At 31.7% G+C, this 19,345-nt stretch overlaps 3 protein-coding genes across 3 annotated transcripts; 1 reads left to right on the top strand and 2 right to left on the bottom strand.

Moving 5' to 3' along the window:
* LOC126668180 (protein ULTRAPETALA 2-like) lies at positions 1–2,374 on the top strand. The gene is made up of 3 exons (XM_050361392.2): positions 1–211; positions 983–1,295; positions 1,986–2,374. Exons 1-3 carry the CDS (start codon positions 1–3, stop codon positions 2,161–2,163), a joined length of 702 nt encoding a protein of 233 aa, XP_050217349.1. The 3' UTR covers positions 2,164–2,374.
* Positions 2,375–2,899: 525 nt separating this feature from the next.
* LOC126668969 (lysine-specific histone demethylase 1 homolog 2) lies at positions 2,900–6,280 on the bottom strand. Its single transcript, XM_050362232.2, has 3 exons — positions 6,134–6,280; positions 4,075–5,670; positions 2,900–3,945 (listed from the first exon to the last, which is right to left on the bottom strand). Exons 2-3 carry the CDS (start codon positions 5,606–5,608, stop codon positions 3,227–3,229), a joined length of 2,253 nt encoding a protein of 750 aa, XP_050218189.1. The 5' UTR covers positions 5,609–5,670; positions 6,134–6,280; the 3' UTR covers positions 2,900–3,226.
* A 6,482-nt stretch (positions 6,281–12,762) lies between these two features.
* On the bottom strand, positions 12,763–17,620 carry LOC126668968 (uncharacterized). Its single transcript, XM_050362231.2, has 5 exons — positions 17,029–17,620; positions 16,013–16,662; positions 15,656–15,853; positions 14,779–14,989; positions 12,763–13,611 (listed from the first exon to the last, which is right to left on the bottom strand). The coding sequence occupies exons 1-5, from the start codon at positions 17,561–17,563 to the stop codon at positions 12,917–12,919; spliced, it is 2,289 nt and encodes a 762-aa protein (XP_050218188.1). The 5' UTR covers positions 17,564–17,620; the 3' UTR covers positions 12,763–12,916.
* Positions 17,621–19,345: the final 1,725 nt, after the last annotated feature.

Here is a 19,345-nt window from a genome sequence, read left to right on the forward strand (position 1 = left end):
ATGGAAATTGAAATTGAAGTAATGATCAGTGAAGGCCTTTTCATGGAGAAGGAGCTAAAGGAGATTGATGGATTCAAGAGAGGAACTGATTATGTTGAAGTAAACTGCGGTTGCACCAGTCGACGTTACGGAGATTCAATGGCCCGACTTACGGTTTATGCTAACGGTCAATTCCTTATTGCTTGCGATTGTGCCCCAGGTTGCCAAAGCGGTAAGCATGTACTCTCTTTATCCCATTCTAATTGATCTAATATTTTTTTTATATATTTTATTCTAATAGATAATTTCACTTGTGATACATATGTGCTTTACCCTCTTCGGTTAAGGTTTAAAGGAGATGTGATGATTTAATGTAACATGACGATATAAAAGTAAAACTATACATTATCTGTTGAATTTTTTATAAAAAAATGTGCGTTGAAGATCTGTTCGATGAATTAATTGAGACATGTTAGTATATATTATCTTGCACATTTAAACATCTTTCTACTTTCTTATTATTTTCTTAGTGCTACTATAACTATATTGCTTTATACCTTCTTGCATTTCATGAAATTCTGTGACTGCATGCCACATTAGTAAAAAAATTACTAAAATTTCATTAAGGACTAGATGTTACTTAAAATTGAAATATAGGTATTAGAAAAAGTTAAAATTTATGTATATTAAAAGAAATCATATAGTTCGGTAAGTGATAAGAGTTTTTTTTTTAATCATTAGATAATGCTCTTCTATGTGAACTGTGTTAAATTTGCACCTTTTAAAACCGTCGAAAGGCTCAAGTGGCAAACCAATAACTAAAAAGGTTTATATGCTTTTCTTAAATAATTTGAAGGGTTTTTTTCTACTTTTGGCCCAGACAAAATCTATAGAATTCTTTTGAACGTCTCTCATTCTGAATTTTTATACTTTTGAATCCTTACAAGTTTTTGAATTTGAGTGTAAGTAAGTAAATATGAGAAGTTATTGAATGAAAATGCAGAAAGAATGACACCATATGAATTTGAGAAGCATGCAGAAAGGGAAGGAAATAGTAGGTGGACAAGCCACATTTGGGTGCTAATCAACAACAAAAAGGTACCAATCTGGAGAACACCATTACTCAAGTATTACAAGCTTACTGCAAATAGAGCTAGCGGCTCCAAGAAACGAATCTTCCACCGCGATGAGTTCATTTGCTGCTCCAAATGCAAGAAAAATCGCAGGTTTCGCTTGCGGAATAAGGAGGAACTTAGAATCTACCATGACTCTTTGCTCAACAAAAGATGGCAGTGTTCTGATAGCCCTTATCATAAGTAAGTTGATCAAAATTTCTGTTGCTACTCTATATAGGGCTATTTTCCAATGACCTTAATGATGTAAAAACGCCAAATGTTTTCGACTATTTATAAAATTATCCAAATTTTCAAAATTTATAAATTTATTCTAATTTGATAATTTCGTTACACTTTTATTCAAATTTTGTTTTAGTCTTGACTTGTGTCAATCTTTCATCCCAGTCAATATCTATTTGTATTTTTTGTTCGCTCTAAGCTTCAATTTTGCTTCTTTTTTATTTCACTCATTGAAACATTAGAAAATTTGGAATTGAATTTTTTTATTGTTTTCAATTTTTTGAATTAAGAATTAAAGTTTATAATTCTGAAAAATGAAATTTGCTAAATAAAGAGTTGGGATAAAAATTCATCTAAAAATTACGACAATCAAATTAGTTGAATAAATTTGGATAGACTTATAAGTAAATTTATCAAATTGAAATAAATTTACAAACTTTAAATTATTTGGATAAATTTATAAAAAATAAAAAAAATTTGGTTTTGTAGCAATATAAAGCCTTTTCCAATTAAGGTGTTTTGTATTTTTTCTAATATCTTTCCAACTGCCTATATATATATATATATATATATATATATATATATTTCAGCTCGATCAACCTGTGAGTTGGTGCACAGTTGTTAATGAAATGTTTGGATATGTTGTTGCAGTATAAGCTGCAAGGTCGAAGAAGAGCGTGCTAGCCGCAAGAACTGCAGAGGTTGCCCTCGTAGGTCGAGCTGCAAAGGCTGCACTTCTTGTGTGTGCTTTGGGTGCCTAAAGTGCAGGTTTATCGATTGCAGCTGCCGAACCTGCGTGGACTTCATGCAAAACGCTGAACCTAATTGATTCGATGCATACGAGTCATCGTTTAGTTCGAGTTGTGCATCACAATAACTGAATTCTTTTGTTTGATAGAGAGGAACAATGTCAGATTCTGAGTTTCTGCAAATGCTTTTCAAAATTTCCGTATTCATTTCTCATTGAACAGTACTGCCATTTGCCATATCATAATAAATTATACATTTTCATTGCTATTTTAACTCAATGTATGACTAGGATGTGCAAAAAAAATCAAACCAAACCAAAAAAATCAGTTTGGTTCAGCTTGACGTTAAAAACAAATTTTGATATTTGGTTTCGTTCTATTTTGATAATAAAAAAAATTAATTCAATTATAGTACAAATTATACCGACTACAAAATCAGCTAAGCTCACTCACAAAATTTAAATTTTGCCGCTTTTATCAATTCTAACTAAAACTTTTAATTTTGTCTGTCATACTGTGATTTGAAAGGTTTTAGTTTAATTGCATTTCAGTCCGTCCAATTGAATCAATTGAGTTTGATTTTATTCATGTAGCAGATTTGACTAAAATTGAAATAAAAGAAACATGGTAAATTTAAATCCTTTGGCAGAATTTTTTAGAGTATACGTTATGGTTACTTTACTTTTTGTAAAATTCTTACTATTTTTACTAGCGATTCCCAAAATGACCTTTGGAACAATAATTGATATTTGATTCCAAAGAGCAAATTCTGAAATATTTACTAAAATAACAAAGAAATTATAAAAACAAAAGATATTCTAGAAAAACTAAGTCAAACAGAACTTATGCTGTATGGAAAATTGAAAAGGCCAGTTACTGAGCACAGCATAGGGATTTCTAGTTGTCTGCTACTATCAAAGGTTCATAGAATACAACATTTTTCAATTTGGTAATGCTTCAAATTTTACTTAAATGATTTTCCTGCAGCAATTGGCTTTAACCTACACTACACTAACCCTTAAGCTGATTCAAATAAGTTAACCTACATAGCTAGACTATATACATGAGTGTGTACCTGAGAGATTTAAGCCACGTCAGATCTAATCGGCCTTTGCATCCACATATTTCCGTGCCATTTCACCTCTAAGCGGAACTATGTTGTCCAGCGATTATTTTCTTGCCACGCCCTCTTCGTGCAGTAACAATGCTAGAAATCAAGACACCACTCGCATTTACCACTGCACTGTGTCCCATTAGTTTCAAACCCATGACTTTAATCAAATACCACACCTTTTCTTTGTCACTTCCTGCCATCTCTTGTAACTTAAGTGCATGATCACGATTTAATACTGCGTAAAGCTGCAACGGTAGGTTCAAATGATTTTCAAAGCCATTGGCTAATTGTTTCTTCAGATCATCTTCACAATTATCAAATGTTACTCTCAATATCGCCATTGATTTTGGGTCTTCCGTGAAGGGATTATATACCAACGAAAAATTTCCGAATTCCACCTCAGGTCTCTTAAATAGATCTAGTAATGCATCATTGCTTACTCCAACGTTCCTCGGAATGGACTTCCTCAAATTGTTTTGCCAATTTTTGCTGACTTTTAAAATGCGAGAAGCTTCTCTTAAACCGCTCAAGAAGGCGCCATGCATCGTAGCTGGATATTGCCTAGTTGTGGCCTCACCAGCAAAAAACAGTCGCTCCCCAACTGTTTCTGCAAGTAGATCATAGTCACTACCAGATGACTGTACCCTAACATGAGAATATGAACCATAACTAAAAGGGTCACTTCCCCATTTAGTACAAATTGTTTGTACGGGATCAGGAACATCGATGCCTTTTGGCTTATATATGCCTGCAAAAAGCGAGCCCTACAAACTTGTTAGTAAAATATACTGAACAGAAGAAAAGAGTTTGGTGGATTAGGAGCTAAAGGAAATAGTAAAAGACAATTTATATAAGTGCATTCAATTGTCATTTCAACCTCTTAAAATGCTTAGAACTCGGTGGAGTACAGTACATGGATCTGTATCTTCAAACATTTGTGCAGCTTCTCCAGCCACCAACGCAATAAGAACTGCACCTCCAGAAACAGTGTGGTTTCCATAGAACAAAAAGAACTCTCCACGCTTATTGCTATTCTCATTGAGACATCCGAAAGTATCCAATTCTTCTCCCCAAAACACATGAGGGAAGACCATTGCGACTTTATTAAGCATACCGAAACCCAATCTATCAATCGCTGCAAGCTTATTTGTTGGTAACTCTGGGTCAAAGTTGATAATTTTTTTCTTCAAGACTCCAAGAGGCACAGTACAGAGCACCATATCTGCTTCAAACGCTTGCTCTCCGGCAATCACTTTAACTCCTTCACTCCCATACTTAATAGTGTTTACAGTTTTCCCGTAGAATATTGGAACTCCTTCGCATAGGGCATTGATCAATCTCCAGTTACCTCCAGCTAGCAAGCAGTGGTCCCCACCCATTTCATAAGGATCATCCTGATCCCAATATGTTGCTGACAGATTTGAAAGGCATCCTGCATTTGCATATTCCAGGTTGGCGAAGTGCCAATCAAGCAGTTGCTTCTCTTCTTTAGTTCTAGCCACATTATACAATTGCCTAAGTCTCTCCAAAACTGAACTTAGAGAAATATCATTTCCAAATCCACCCATGGTTTTCCTAAGTTCCATGACTTTATCGAGCAACTTATTGAAGATGAATTCAATCTTAAGATCAACTTCCCTATCAACAGGTGCCCCATCTGTTCCGTACAAGGGACAGTTATCTCGAACCTTATGGAGTGGAATAGAAAGTTGCCTCGCAAGAACTCCGAGTGGATTAGCATGAATACCAGTAATTACACTGCCACCAAGATCCACAGCAGCAAATTGGCCCTCGTTACCCATCTTTTGAGTATAAACTCTCCCTCCAGGACGATTCCTGCCTTCTAAAACAATGACCTTGAAACCAAAAGACATGAGCTGCTTTGCAGCTGACAAACCAGCAAGTCCAGCACCAACAATTATCACAGATCTTTCATTAGTCAACTCTGGCATTGGAGGTGCAAGTGATGTTAAAAGCCCGAAATTGATATACCCGTTGTACAACAGAAAGTCATAAGCAGCAGATAACAAATGCTCATACTCATTGCTCACAGTTTCTTTAACTTGTCCCTTCAATAACCAGACCTTCACGTTACTTCTCCACCTCGCAAGGATATGATTCCTCACGACAATATAATCATTCTGTTCTTTTCCCCCTAATTCTCTTACCACTCCAGCTTTAATCTCATCCTCAAGTAATGCATCAATCGGGAATCCCAGAGATAATGCCAGCATGGCCTCGGTTTCAGTCTCTTTCTCCAATTCTTCCCTGGTTCGAAACTTTTTCTTCAAAGAACCACCCAAATGACTCTCTATCAACTCATCCATCAAATTTTCATCATAATTCCGTAACCCTGCTTTCTTCCTCAAGGGCCTCTTCGCGACTGACCCTTTCTGCCCTGGGGTTTCCATTGTCTTACAAACTGTACTCCAAATTTAAAAGCGCAAACTCATACGTAGTACTTCCAGATAACCTAATTATCAAATTCAAGCACGACCACATCACTATACGAGTAGTAATTCAATAGAAAATTCATGAAAAGAAAACTCATCAAGAACACAACTAGACATAACATTTTATTGCCACGAAAACGTAAATTACAAACTTGTACTTAATTGGGCATTTCTCATTAATCAGTTCGATTATTACACTTCTCCAAAATACATCCCCCACTTTTAAACAACAATGCATAACTTACTACACTAACGAATTCCGGATTCAACGCATTACTATTCCGAGTTAAATTTAAATCTTAAACACAAAGAGAAACACATTTACCATATGCGAACTTCAAATTGGTGACTTCAATTAGTATATACAGTCAAATTTTAAATTGAGTTTAAAGAAATCAAGATATAGTAAATTAAAATGGTCGCCAGTAATTTGTGATCATTCTAATACTGTTAATGAAATATTGAAAGAGGAAGGTGACTGACCTTTCAAGGTGGAAGACGAAGAACAATAATTCGGGAGCTGGAAATCTTAAAATTAGGGTTTTATTTGGAGGGCGTGAGTGAGGAAATTTTAATTAGTGAACTGGAATCATTATTGGAGGGAACTGAGACCCAAAGATAAACTATAGAGCAAAAATATTTAGAAAAAAATAAGTATAAAATGTTTAGTTATGTTATTTAATAGGGGTGGGCATGGACCGGTTAACCGGTCCATGAGGGTAATTTGTAAACCGGTCCATTATAATACGGTTTTTAAAATTAAAAACCTAAACCTAAAATTTTAAACGGTTAACCGGTAAATTGGTTAACCATAAAAAACGGTTCGGTTTTTCGGTTTTGCGGTTTTTAACCATATAATCATTAGAAAAATTAAAGACAAAAAAAGATATATTTTTAATTCTATTTGATTTTTTAGCAAACAAAAAAAAACTATAGAAATTCAAATTATATTAAAAAAATATAAATCTAAACTATCTTATAAATAGTTAAATCAATGCAAATATTTAAAATTATTATTATTTACAAATAATTTATGAGTAATATTAAAGTTAGATTTGTATTTTTTGAATTGTTTGTAGTGTTGTTCACGTCCACTTTCTACTATTTATAGACTTAAATATTCCTATTTTTGTTAAGTAAATATTTTAATAAGGAAAACAAATTTCTTTTACAATATTTTCATATATAAAATCTCCTAAAATATATAAATATTCCTAAATAAAATATATGTCAATATATTTTTATATTTAGATTTTATTGTGTATATTATAAAATCAATATTATTTTATAGATCATAAAATATATCTTATTAATTATTAAAAATATATGAATATATATATATATATAAACCGGTTAACCGGTTAACCACGGTTTTTAGAAATCCAAAACCTAAACCTAAACCATTAACCATGAAAACTAAAAATCAAAACCTAAACCTAAACCGTTGGACCGGTTAACCACATTTTCCGGTTCGGTTTTCCGGTTTCGGTTCGGTTAATCGGTTTGACCGGTTTTTTTGCCCACCCCTATTATTTAATGATGGATTCCGGCATTTCAACGGTGTTTAACCTGCAAAACAGTGTAGATGGCTAATCAGACGGTTTGTTCGATTAGCACTCCGATGCTTAAGTCAGTTTAAGCTTTATGGAGAATATTTGTATTTATTTTATAAACTAGACATAAACCCGCATATTTGCGCGAATCAAATTAAAAAAAAATTAATGTGAAAAAAAAATCAATGCAATTTTTACACAATATATTTTTATATATTTGTAACCGTATTATTGCAAATTGACATATTATTGCTTCCTATAATAAATTATAAATTGAGTACTTTGATTCTTATATTTTACAATTTTTTTATGAAAGTACTTTATGATATTCATCAAATTATTTTGTTTGATTTGATTTTTTAGCAATTCTTAATAATTGTTTTTTTTTTATTATAAAGTTTGTACTCGTAACTGCATAAACAAATAGGTAGTTTAAAAATATTGGAAACTCATGGATAATTTTTATTCGGTGAGAATGAAAATATAAAATTCTGTTGATCCTTTCAATTATATAAATACAAACTAAAAATTTTTCCCATCAACTATGTATGTATGAGGTCTATTCTAACATAAAACCATACATACAAATCTATCCATGAAGACGCCCTTCATCAAATACTACAAAGTTAACCTATCCCTTGTAAACTTACCATTAGTTATTTAACCAACTGACGATGGACACCCACAACTTGAATGTAAATGCACGACCTTAATGAATAACACATTGCACTGAGATATGCCAATAAAAATGTTTCTCTTTTTTTAAAATAAAAAAGCATTAATTTATGAAGATTGATGTGACTTATTTTTTTTCTAATTGAATGAAATATAGGCAGTGCATAATGAAGATGGAAGAACATTATACCTTTTGTAATTTTTGATGCATATGAAAATTAAAGATGAGATCTTATTATTTATCAAACTAATACTAATCGAAGAAAAAATAGTTAGTTTTTGGTACGTAGGAACAAAAAATAATGTAAAGCAATTATAGATTGATTTAAATTGGATGTGTAAATTTAATTAGTAAATTAAAAGAATGAGTAATTGATTTAAATTGGATGTGTAAATTTAATTAGTAAATTAAAAGAATGAGTAAATAAGTATTTTGAAAAAAGAGGAAACTAATGATGAGTATATTAAAAGAGTTATAAAATTTAATTAAAATAAGTAGTTTGAACAAGATAAGAACTAACAGAATGCTCTATTTGGTGAAAATTAATGAGAGGTCTATATTGGTCCTCTTAATTACTCCCTCCGTTCCATTTTGTTTGTTCAATATACTATATTTAGATGTCCCAAAATAATTGTCACAATTGTATTATATACACATATTTTCCTCTTTTACCCTTAATATTAATGGATATTATTCTTGCATTTGTGTTGACATTTAATGTTATTATTATTGTATTGACTATTTTTCTTTTTTCAATATAGTAATTCTAAATTAACTCAAGAATCAAAAAAGAGTACAAAAGAAAAAATTGTTAGTATTTAATATTTTTTTAATATGTGTGAAAATAGGAAGTGGACAAATAAAATGGGATGGAAGGAGTATATAATATATAGATTGTGTATTTTAGGGATTACCTTAATCTCCTCATATAGTGGTAGTGAAAGAATACCTTGTAGATTCTAAATAGGAAAGAGATTCCTATTTGACATATAAATCTATTTAGGAATGAATCTCCTAAATAGAGTTATACTTCTTGATTTAGAATATGATTCCTGATAGGAATGTGTTTCATGTTCTTTTAGAAGATTGATCTTCTATAATCTCCTTTTTTGGTATTAAATCATATTCAAATTTTTCAAAGAGTCTCGAGATTCGTCTCGGTGGGCGAATCCCACAGGACTCGGCTCATAATATTCTGATTTCCATCATTAGCCCCCCCACAAATAAGCTAATGTCTATGTATTTATGCCTTGTTTGTTTTCTATCTTTTTCTTATTGATTTCAGTTTTGCTTTGCGAGTCCTCTTTTTTTTGGCGAGACTCTTGATGAATCTTTTTGATTTATTTTGATATCTTATCTCTAGGTATTCCGCTGTTCATATTTTGATTTCTTTATGTTCTTGTTCCCTCTTATGTCTTGAATCAAACATTTGTTTTGATATAGGATCAAACATATGTGATAGTAATCAGTCAACTTACTTGCTGATATTGGATTGAAATTAAAAAAAGGAACATATAACACATTTGTGAGTAGTAAAGTATAACTTAGCTGAATATCTCCAATACTTTCTACTAGAACATGTTGACCATTAAGTAACCTCACTTCCATGCTGCTAATTGGCTTAGAGGGCTTGAATAAATTTGCATTACATGTTATATGATATGTCGCCCCTATGTCTGTAATCCATTCATAAGACTTATGACCTTTAGATGCAAAACAAAAATAAGCATCAATTCTTGTTGTATCCTCAGGCTTGTAATGAGCAGAAATAGAATTTATCTGAGAATTAGCCCCATTTTTCTGAATTAAAGATAAAAGTTTTCTATCTTGGTCCTAAGTAAAAGGAAATTAACAGTTGTCATTAGACTCAACTATATCATTCCTGTATGAATTCTCATGGAACTCAGATTGATTAGAACCATGATTCACTTGATTGGCCAAAGCAGGAGTATTTGTTTTATTTTTGAATTGAAAGTTTGGAGGAGAACCATACTTCATGTAACATATATCCACTGAATGTCCCTCCTTTCCACAATATGAACATATAGGCTTCTTGTTATGATTAAAACCATATATTCTTGGCTTAAAACTATTTCTAGTATTTTCAAAACCTCTACTATAGCGTTCACTTGGTTTCTTTTCTTTTTGAGTGTTTTGAACAAAAGAATTGTCATATCCTTTGGATCGAAAAACAATTGGGTAAAGATTGCTCCCATTTCATCCAAATTCTCTCTCATGTTGAATAGTTATTGAAAAGGCCTTGTTAATAAGTGGAAGTACTTCTTCAACCATAATTTGAGTTTTGATAACTGCAAAAGTGTCATTTACACCTCTAACAAATCATATTGATCTTCATTAGAGACGTAATCTTTGATTATTCTCAGCAAGGCACAAGAATAAATTTGAATGCATACAAAACTTAAAATAGGCCTAAGACTGCATAATTCATCCCAAAGCATCTTTAAGTGAGTGAAATAGTCAGTAACAAAAAAATTGTTCTTTTTAAAAGAGTAAATTTCTTCTTGCATATATGAAATTCTAATGGAATCAATATGAAAAAATCTTTCCTTCAAGTCTTCCCATACATCCACAACACTATCATTACAAGATAAACTTTCGGAGATTGAATTACCCACAGCTCTGGCAATCCATGAACACACCATTACATTGCACCTTTCCCATGAAACATATGAAGGATCATTTCTGTGTGGAATATGAATGCTTCCATTAATGAATCTCAGTTTATTCTTAGAAATCAAAGCCTTTTTCATAGCTCTGCTCCAAGAATGATAATTTCCATTTGTCAGTTGATTTGTTACGAAAAGAGGTGAGAGATTCTCACTAGGATGAAGATAAAAATGACTCATCAAAGGAAAATCTGCAGGCCTTGAGCAAGTTTTTGTCATGAGCAAGATAAATTCTTAAGTAGACCGAGTCTACCACGTCATCCGTAGACTAAATCATTCATAATGCAACACCTCATTAAAATGATGGCAATATCGTAATAATTGTGGAATAAATGCATCCAAATCTTAATAGTGATATTACGATATCATCATTTTAATGAGGTGTTGTATTATGATTGGCTTAGTCTACGAATGACGTGGTATACTGGTTCTACCTAAGAATTTCTTCATGATCAAATTAATAAATGAACATAATAGAAAAGAATCTGTTTGGCAAACTAGAAAATGGTTTGATTGGAAAATGAGAGAAACAAATTAGAGAGCAAAAATCCTCTAATACCATATTGAAATTTTAGGGGACAAATCGTATTCCTTATTGTTTGGAAAAGAATACAAAGGTGCCTATTTACACTACATTAGCATAACTAACTAATGCTGATGTGTCAAGGCTTCGAATAGAATACGAAACACTGAATGATACACAAGCTAACAAACTCTAATGAATCTAGAAACTACTCGAGATCCATATGCATTCTACACGTGCTACAAATTAGTTATCCTTCCTCCTCCAGCTCAGTAAGTGCAGCACATGTTCTTCTATTCCACCTTAGCAATCCATGTGAATTAAATTGATTGGTTGCCTTTGTAGCTTGGTTACTTATTTTTGAAGTAACACAAAAAGTCGTAGAAGAAGCTTGTTTTAGTATGGACTGCATATTTGATTTCCTTGTCTGGCCTCACAGTTTGGCTTGCTTGGTTTACATAGACTATTGAGCACACATGTTTTGCGATATTAAAGACAAAAGCAACGAAAATAGAATTGAAATTTTCAAGCGATCTATTTAAAAGTATATTCATCTACTTATTTTAGATTTCTGAAAATTATTAACGAGTTGTAGTTATTGTTTTTAGTTATTAAGCAAGATCGATTTGGATAAATTTTAATATGGTGTAAATCATCCAATTGAGAACTTGAGAGGAGGCACTCCTAATATGTTTAGCGATAAAAGATGTTTAATAATGCAAACTTTGCAGCAGCTAACTCTTCAGTTGAAATGGTGATGAAGGAGACTAAGCGACATTGTATGAATATTTTACACTCGAAAGCTTTGTTTCAGGAAAATGTGCAGGACTCGAGAAGTCAGGTTGCTGAAATCTATTGGCAGTGTCCAGAGATAGGTTGGGCAAAATTGAATACTGATGGAGCTTACAATAGTTCTACTAAAATGACTAGGACGGGGGGTATTGTAAGGGATGAAAATGGTAGATGGATAGGAAGTTTTAACGCCATTCTTGGGTTAGGTTCGGTCATGGGTGCGGAGTTGAGAGGTGTTCTCACAGGTTAAAAATAACTTGGAATTTGGGTTTAAGAAAAATTTGTGTGGAGGTGGATAATAAAACAGTTGTGGAGAAGGTAAATGGTAATGATATGTCAGGTATTTTTCAAATGTGTTGCTAGCTATTCGTGCGATGTTGCGGAAAAATCGAATTGTTTCTATTAAGCATATTTATCGGGAAGCAAATTTTGTGGCAGACAACTTAGCCTCTATCGGAGATCATTGGAATATAGGTGTTTTTATTCATGAAGCTCATCTTTCGAGCTTAATTCCATGGCTCAAGCATGATGAGCTTGGCGTTTCTTATAATTGTTTTTTTATGATTAATTAGTGTTTTGTAGGCTTTGCTTCGTTCCCTTGTAAAAAAAATGCAAACTTTTAATAAAAAAAATAAATAACGTTTATGCCATTTTATAACAATAGCTCTTACAATAAAGTCGCATTATTCTCATAAGAAATAAAGAGTTAAAATATAAAGTGATACCACATTCTTCTTTAATTTTAATATGTTGTCAAAATTTTAATTCGTAGAAAGGACGTATTGAAAAATTAATTTTATTTTAAATCAAAAATTATCCAATATTTATATATAACAAGTGACAAATATTTTAAAAACATGTTCCACTCGGTTACCACATCATATAGGAAAGAGATGAAGTATCATTGGATGATAATTGTTTATTAATACCATTCTAATACATATTTTATTTTTAAATTAAATGATAGAGCAAAGGTCTGATAGCATTGAAACTTTTAACCCATAAAATCAACAACGAATAGAAACACATAGAAAATCAACAGCATCGTTTCGCAAGATGCAGGTGTCCGGTCACCCTCCAGCCTTCAAGCCCCGTACAACCACTATAAGGGCATAATGGTGGGTTAGGTTTCTTTAAATTGATGTTCCATTTATCAAAGTTTTCAGTTGAACCCTTTGTCCAGCACGGAGTAGAATTTTCATATCTACTATGGGTGATGCGAATGAACTTCTTCACGTCCTTGTTCTTTAGCAAGTCATTCTCGTCAATGTGGAAGACAAAAATATCTCCATAAGGTCTCACCGAATGCAAAAAGAAAGGCAAAGATATAGGATCGACTGATACTGCAGCAAGATCTGAAGTCACTGCTATGCTATTTCCATATGGACTAAAGAATGGATGGTTCACATGACCTGAAATATCAGATCCACTTCCCATCACTCTTACCACAACTTTTGTAACCGAATGCACTAGAAAAATCGCAAAGTATCCGGGGTCAAGATCATTGTCCGATTCTGGTGCATCTTCAGGTTTGTCTCTAGTTGATGAGAAAACTATCCATTCATTTGTTGGAGACCATTGGCAATGAGTGTCAGTTCCAGGACCATAGGTTAGCCTTCTTGATTTTCCGAGTTGGTATTCTCCTTTGGTTGCATCTTCGATTATATATAGCTTTTTGTATATCTTTTCCCCCTTATCTTCTCTTACGGTTCGAAAAACCAATTGTTTACCTGAGGTTATTTTCAACTCCATTAGTTTGACAAGATCGTCGACATTCATGTACTCTCTCTATCTTAACTTAATTTACAAAATGGTTCTAATATAAAAAAATGAACAGTGCTATTAATAAATTCTTCAATTTTTGCTAACGTATTGTCGTCATAATATATTAATTGAAGAGATAAAACGGAAAATATTTAAAGAAAAAATATTCTATAAATAGAACTGATTAATAAAATGAAACAATATCTAAAAATATAAATATCTACAGGAAAGTTAATGATGCTTTGTATCGAGTCAGCATTCTTGATCTATTGTTAGAGAAATTCTTAGGCTGACTCGGCACAAAGCATCATTAACTTTCATGTAGATATTGTTATGTTATTAACCATTTAATATGGAATTACTTATTTCAGGCACATAATCCTCATTTTAAACCAAAATAACCATTCATAAAATAAACTTAAAAGATTAAAGTTACAAATATTGAAAAGGCTTAATTCCTTAAAAAACCCCCACCTTGCATTTTTTTTCGTTTATACCCTGACCTTGTAAAAACACCATTTGTACCCAATTTTGAGTTTTTATGTTTCATCTCTACCCAAAAGCATTAAATTGTACTCTTTTCATTTGAAAAAGAGTTTAAAACAATCCTTCATTTTTAACTTATATACTAATTAGATATTAAAGTTATTAATAGTACAAAAATACCATTTTCTTCAAAAAATTAAAAATAATAATATTTTTTTTTAATTTTTTTTAAAAAAATTCCGAATTTTTTGTTTATTTTTTTAATTTTTTTTAATTTTTTTAAAAAATATTTCTAACAAAAAAATTAAAAATTATAATAATTTTTTTAATTTTTTTATTATTTTATATAATTAAAAAAATTAATTAATTATTTGGATATATTTGATCATTTTTTAAGTTTAAGGATTTATTTGTATTTTTAAAAATAGAAAAAAGTATGTTTTAACTCTTTTCTAAATGAAAAGAGTACAATTTAATGCTTTTGGGTAGAGATGAAACATAAAAACTCAAAATTGGGTACAAATGGTGTTTTTACAAGGTCAGGGTATAAACGAAAAAAAAGTGCAAGGTGGGGGTTTTTTAAGAAATTAAGCCTATTGAAAAACAAATACCTAATTTTTTTAACAAAGAGTAAAGTGATATCTTACCATCTGGGCTGCTAGATGGAAAAGCGTTATTGCTTTTAGTGATTGTGAGAATCAGATCAGGTTTTTTCTTTGGAGTTGTGATCTCCGACACTTTAAAAAAAGCGCATATAGACACATGGACGTCAGCGCTAAAAGAAGGCCCCTTGCATATATATAACGTATCCTCTTTTTTATTCCACACCGGGGAGAAGATGGCATTGGTATCATTCGTCTGTAAAATCCAATATTGTCAAAACCGACCCGGCTATTAAACAGATAAAGACAGAGGTAAATGGATAGAAGTTCAACCGGGATAGAGTCGGAGTTCAACCGAGGGTTAATAATAATAATAATATATTTAATGATTATTGATATAATTTTATAAGAAATAAATAATTTATATATATAATAAGATACATTAGAAAACTAATTTGTTTTGAATATAATACAAATAAAATCTGAACATATAAAAACTATTAGCTTGATGGTTCTGCATGCTGTATGCTACTTTCGTGGGGTTGGGACTGAATGCTAGTCTTGCCATCCTTATTTTTTTTAATAAAGACAAGTTCAGCATTCTGATTATCTGGTCGAACCGGCCGAGTACGGATTCGGATTTGCCGGTTTGATTGTTGAAAATCAACAGTTATTTGGCCGGTTCGATGAGAAAAAACAGTTTTCTAAATATAAGGTCATTCCTGAACCGGTTTCCAGTTTTTCCGGATGAATTAATATTTTAAAGAACGGATATAATTGAAACTAAAAATTGAGCCGATTTGAAAATTTTAAAATATAAATGAGAAAAGTCGAAATGGCGGGAGATTAAATCTTTTATTTAATACTCCAAACTTTTAAAAACTTGTTTAAAAATAACAAATAATTTGTTGCTCAGATATACCTGATAAATAACACGGGGGTGGCCTCCTTTTTTGACTACATAGAGGATGCAAAACTCATTATCAATAAATGCTAGCATGTTACCGTCAGGGGAAAATGTGGGAAACACTCCCGATATTCTAAACAACCCTACTCCCTTTTCCGGAGATCTCAGCTTGTCAAACTCATTTGGGATATCTTCCTCGTCATTGTTTTTCATCTGTCTCAATAAAAATATTACAATCATAAAAAGTCTATGCGTATTTAAAAGTTAAACATAATTTACTTTTGCCATAATCGTATTAAAAAGTAAAATATTTTAACTTTTTCATTGATTTATTCAAATTTTATAACTTATTGGAAGTGAAAGGGCTAATACCTGAACAAGATCACAGTTGCAACGATGGTAACCTATGCGGTTGCCTTTATCGATGACAAAAGGGTTGTAGTGATCAGAATACGATCTGGTATTCACAGTGATTTGTACGGATTCTTCTTCTTCGTCGTCTATTTCTTCTTCTTCATCTTCTTCTTCTTCTTCTTGTTGTTGTTGCCGTCGTTGTCGTTTATTTGTATCAAAAATCTCAATATGTCGATATTGTGCCTTTTCTTCCCGTTCGTCGGACAATTTTGATTTCTGACGGATGGTTGCCACCACAACTTCGGTGGCACTTATGGCGGCCGGTGTCATGGCATGAATTCCTAGTGGAGTCACGGGGCTGATTTTAGTTTCAGCGCCGCTAATATCAGCTCGAAACACTCTCCATTCTCTCTTATCCTCTTCTTTGTCAGACGCTATATTATCGTTGATAATTCTGCGATGAAAAAATATGACGCTCTCACTTCCCCACGTCGGCCACCCGCCGTTCTGTACGACGAGCCTCCGTTTATAAGGCTTAACCAAGTTCATCACATAAATGTCAGTCTGGAGATCTTCAATCTCTCCGTGCCATCCGCCCCTTCGCTGGAAAGACGCCACTGCTATCATCTTTCCATTTGGTGATGCCGCAGGGCTTAAATCAGCATGCCCTGCAAGCCATTAGATAATCAGATTAAATATTTTTAGGGTTGCAGAGTAGTTTTTTTATAAAACGGTTATAAAATTATAAAAATTATAAATTATTGTCGAATTATTATATTTTTATAAAACGGTTACCGAACTTTAAAAAATTATAAAACAGTTATCGATTAAACTATAGTTTTTTTAACGAAATGGTTGTCCATCTTTACTTTGTCTACGTCTATAATCCGGTAACTATTTTATAAAATTGCTATTGTTGCGGGTAATTTTTGTAAATCACTATAATTCGATAACCAATCTATAACTTTTTTATTGTTTTTAACCATTTAGTAAAAACTAAAAACTATGCAAAAATATTTGAAAAGTAAACATACATGATGGAGTAAGCCGGTCAGTTTCTCCATTGTTGAGATCGGTTTTATAAACTGCAGTCCATGGCTGACGCCGATCGTTTGGGTCCTCCATAGTGGAGATATACACGAGATAGTCTCCGGCGATGCAACCGCTGTCTTCCATTCGAACGCAACCGCTGTCTTCCATTTGAACACCGTCGAAGGTCCCATAAACATCAGCAAAACTAAAGACTTTGACGATCGGCGGATCGTTGAAACGGAGAGCAATATGAAGCGTTTCGAGGCTATTATCTTTTTCAGAAACATAAATCATGCCGGTGAGATTACCGGTATCGGCATCCTTCACGTTAGCTTCAGTAGACAAGTTTAGGCGCTTCAGAATTTTCTTGAGAGCCGGAGTTGGAATCATTTTTCCGTTGTAATTTGAAGATATTCCGTCCGTCATACGGCTCTCGTCTTCCTCCCGTGTCGAATTTTTCGGCCTTGCGAATATGTCGAGCGGCTCCAATGGTCTGTAGGTTGCGAAGAAGGCGATGCTACCTCTATCATCAGCCATCTTACTCTGCAATTTTTTGTTTGAACTTTGTTTTCTTTTAGGAGTAGGAGCAGTTCATGCCTGTGTATAAATTATATATATATATATATCAAAGTCATACATACATTTTGATATTTGAAAGCTTATTTTAATATTTTAGTATTTACTACTCTACATTTTAAGTTTTATTAATAACTTTTAGATTATATTTAATTATTTATTTAATATATGTCATAAATTATATCTAATTTATTATTTAATATATTCCATAATTTTTTCAATACATTTGGTTTAAGCAGGTTAAATAGATTCCCATTACGAGCTGCGGTGTTGAAATTAGGATTTTTTTTTTCCAAACCGAGCTTAATAATATGAACTGTTTTTTTTCCCTAAAACTGGCCGAGTTATCTACTTTATCACCAAAAGTTATATTTTTAATATTCTAACAACAAATTTATTCATAATTTTTAATATTCAATTGATTCAATTTAAAAGAACTAACTAAAAAAAAATTACTTCAAGGACGTACGAATTAAACAAAAAATAAAAAGTAAGAAGACTCAAAGATGGATTCTGTCCTTTTTATTTCGCTTAAAGAAGGGCAAACAACATTGTCAAGTGGATGAGTTTACGTGGTAGAAACACCTCATTTAAAATCAAACATTTTGAGTTTGAATCACCTTTACTGTACGAGTAAATTTTATAATTTTATTAGAAAATATAACATTTTGTGTAAATTATAATAATTATTAATTTATAATTATATAAGTTAAGCTGTTTGGATAATGTTAACTTATCAAATAAGCATGATATCCGTGTTAAGGATTTTGATATAATTAGATAAAATATTTTTTCTATAAATTTTTTACATTTATAAAACGGCTAAGATGAGACTGCTCAGTACGGGTAATTGATTATGAAGGTTAATGAACTTCTCCAAAATTATAAAATTGTTACTGAATTTTAAAATGTATCTTGACTAAACTTTGAAATTGCGATTCCGAAAAGTTTTTTAGTAATTTTGACAAATAATGTATATGTGGCATCAATTTTTTTTTCTTCAATAACCAAAAATCCTTCTTCTGAAAACAAGATGATAGTTCAATAACCATTTTTTCACGTTATAAAATTCAATAACCATTTTATAGTTTTAAGAAAGTTCAATACATTTAAAAATCAATTACCGCTGAAATTTTTTCTATTTATTTTTATTATTCTACACATATTTTAATTCATTTCACGTTCCAATGCTCTATTTTTTCTTTAATTTCATATATGATATTTTTTGATAATTAATAATATATATCTTAGATGTTAATTTGAGTGAAAGCAAAATTAGAATCATGTATAAGTAAGTCAACATTACTTGTTTAATGGTGTTTAACAACTCACATTTTGTAGCACTTACGATTGTTTTTATCTTTCATTAGATTGCAAAATGAAGTCTTTGATTAAATTTACCAATAACTTGTGTTCAAATGATTAATGTAAACAAAGACTTAAACAAATTAAAACATATAAAGACATTATTTAAAATATAATTAAAGAAAGACATCATATTGTAATTTTAAACAAAGACTCAAGAAAGATCAACAAATATAATAATTTATGACTTGGTGTAAACAAAGACTTAAACAAATTTTATTTAATTTAAGTAAAGACAAATAGATTTAAATCACTTCTCAACAAGTTCAAACAAAGACTTCATTTAAATTTAAACAAAGACTTCATTACAGATTTAAATAAAGACTTCATTATAATCTTCTATTCCTAAAATAAAATAAAGACTTCATCCTGCAAATA

This window comes from Mercurialis annua, linkage group LG2 (assembly GCF_937616625.2).
Source record: "Mercurialis annua linkage group LG2, ddMerAnnu1.2, whole genome shotgun sequence".
NCBI classification, from domain to species: domain Eukaryota; kingdom Viridiplantae; phylum Streptophyta; class Magnoliopsida; order Malpighiales; family Euphorbiaceae; genus Mercurialis; species Mercurialis annua.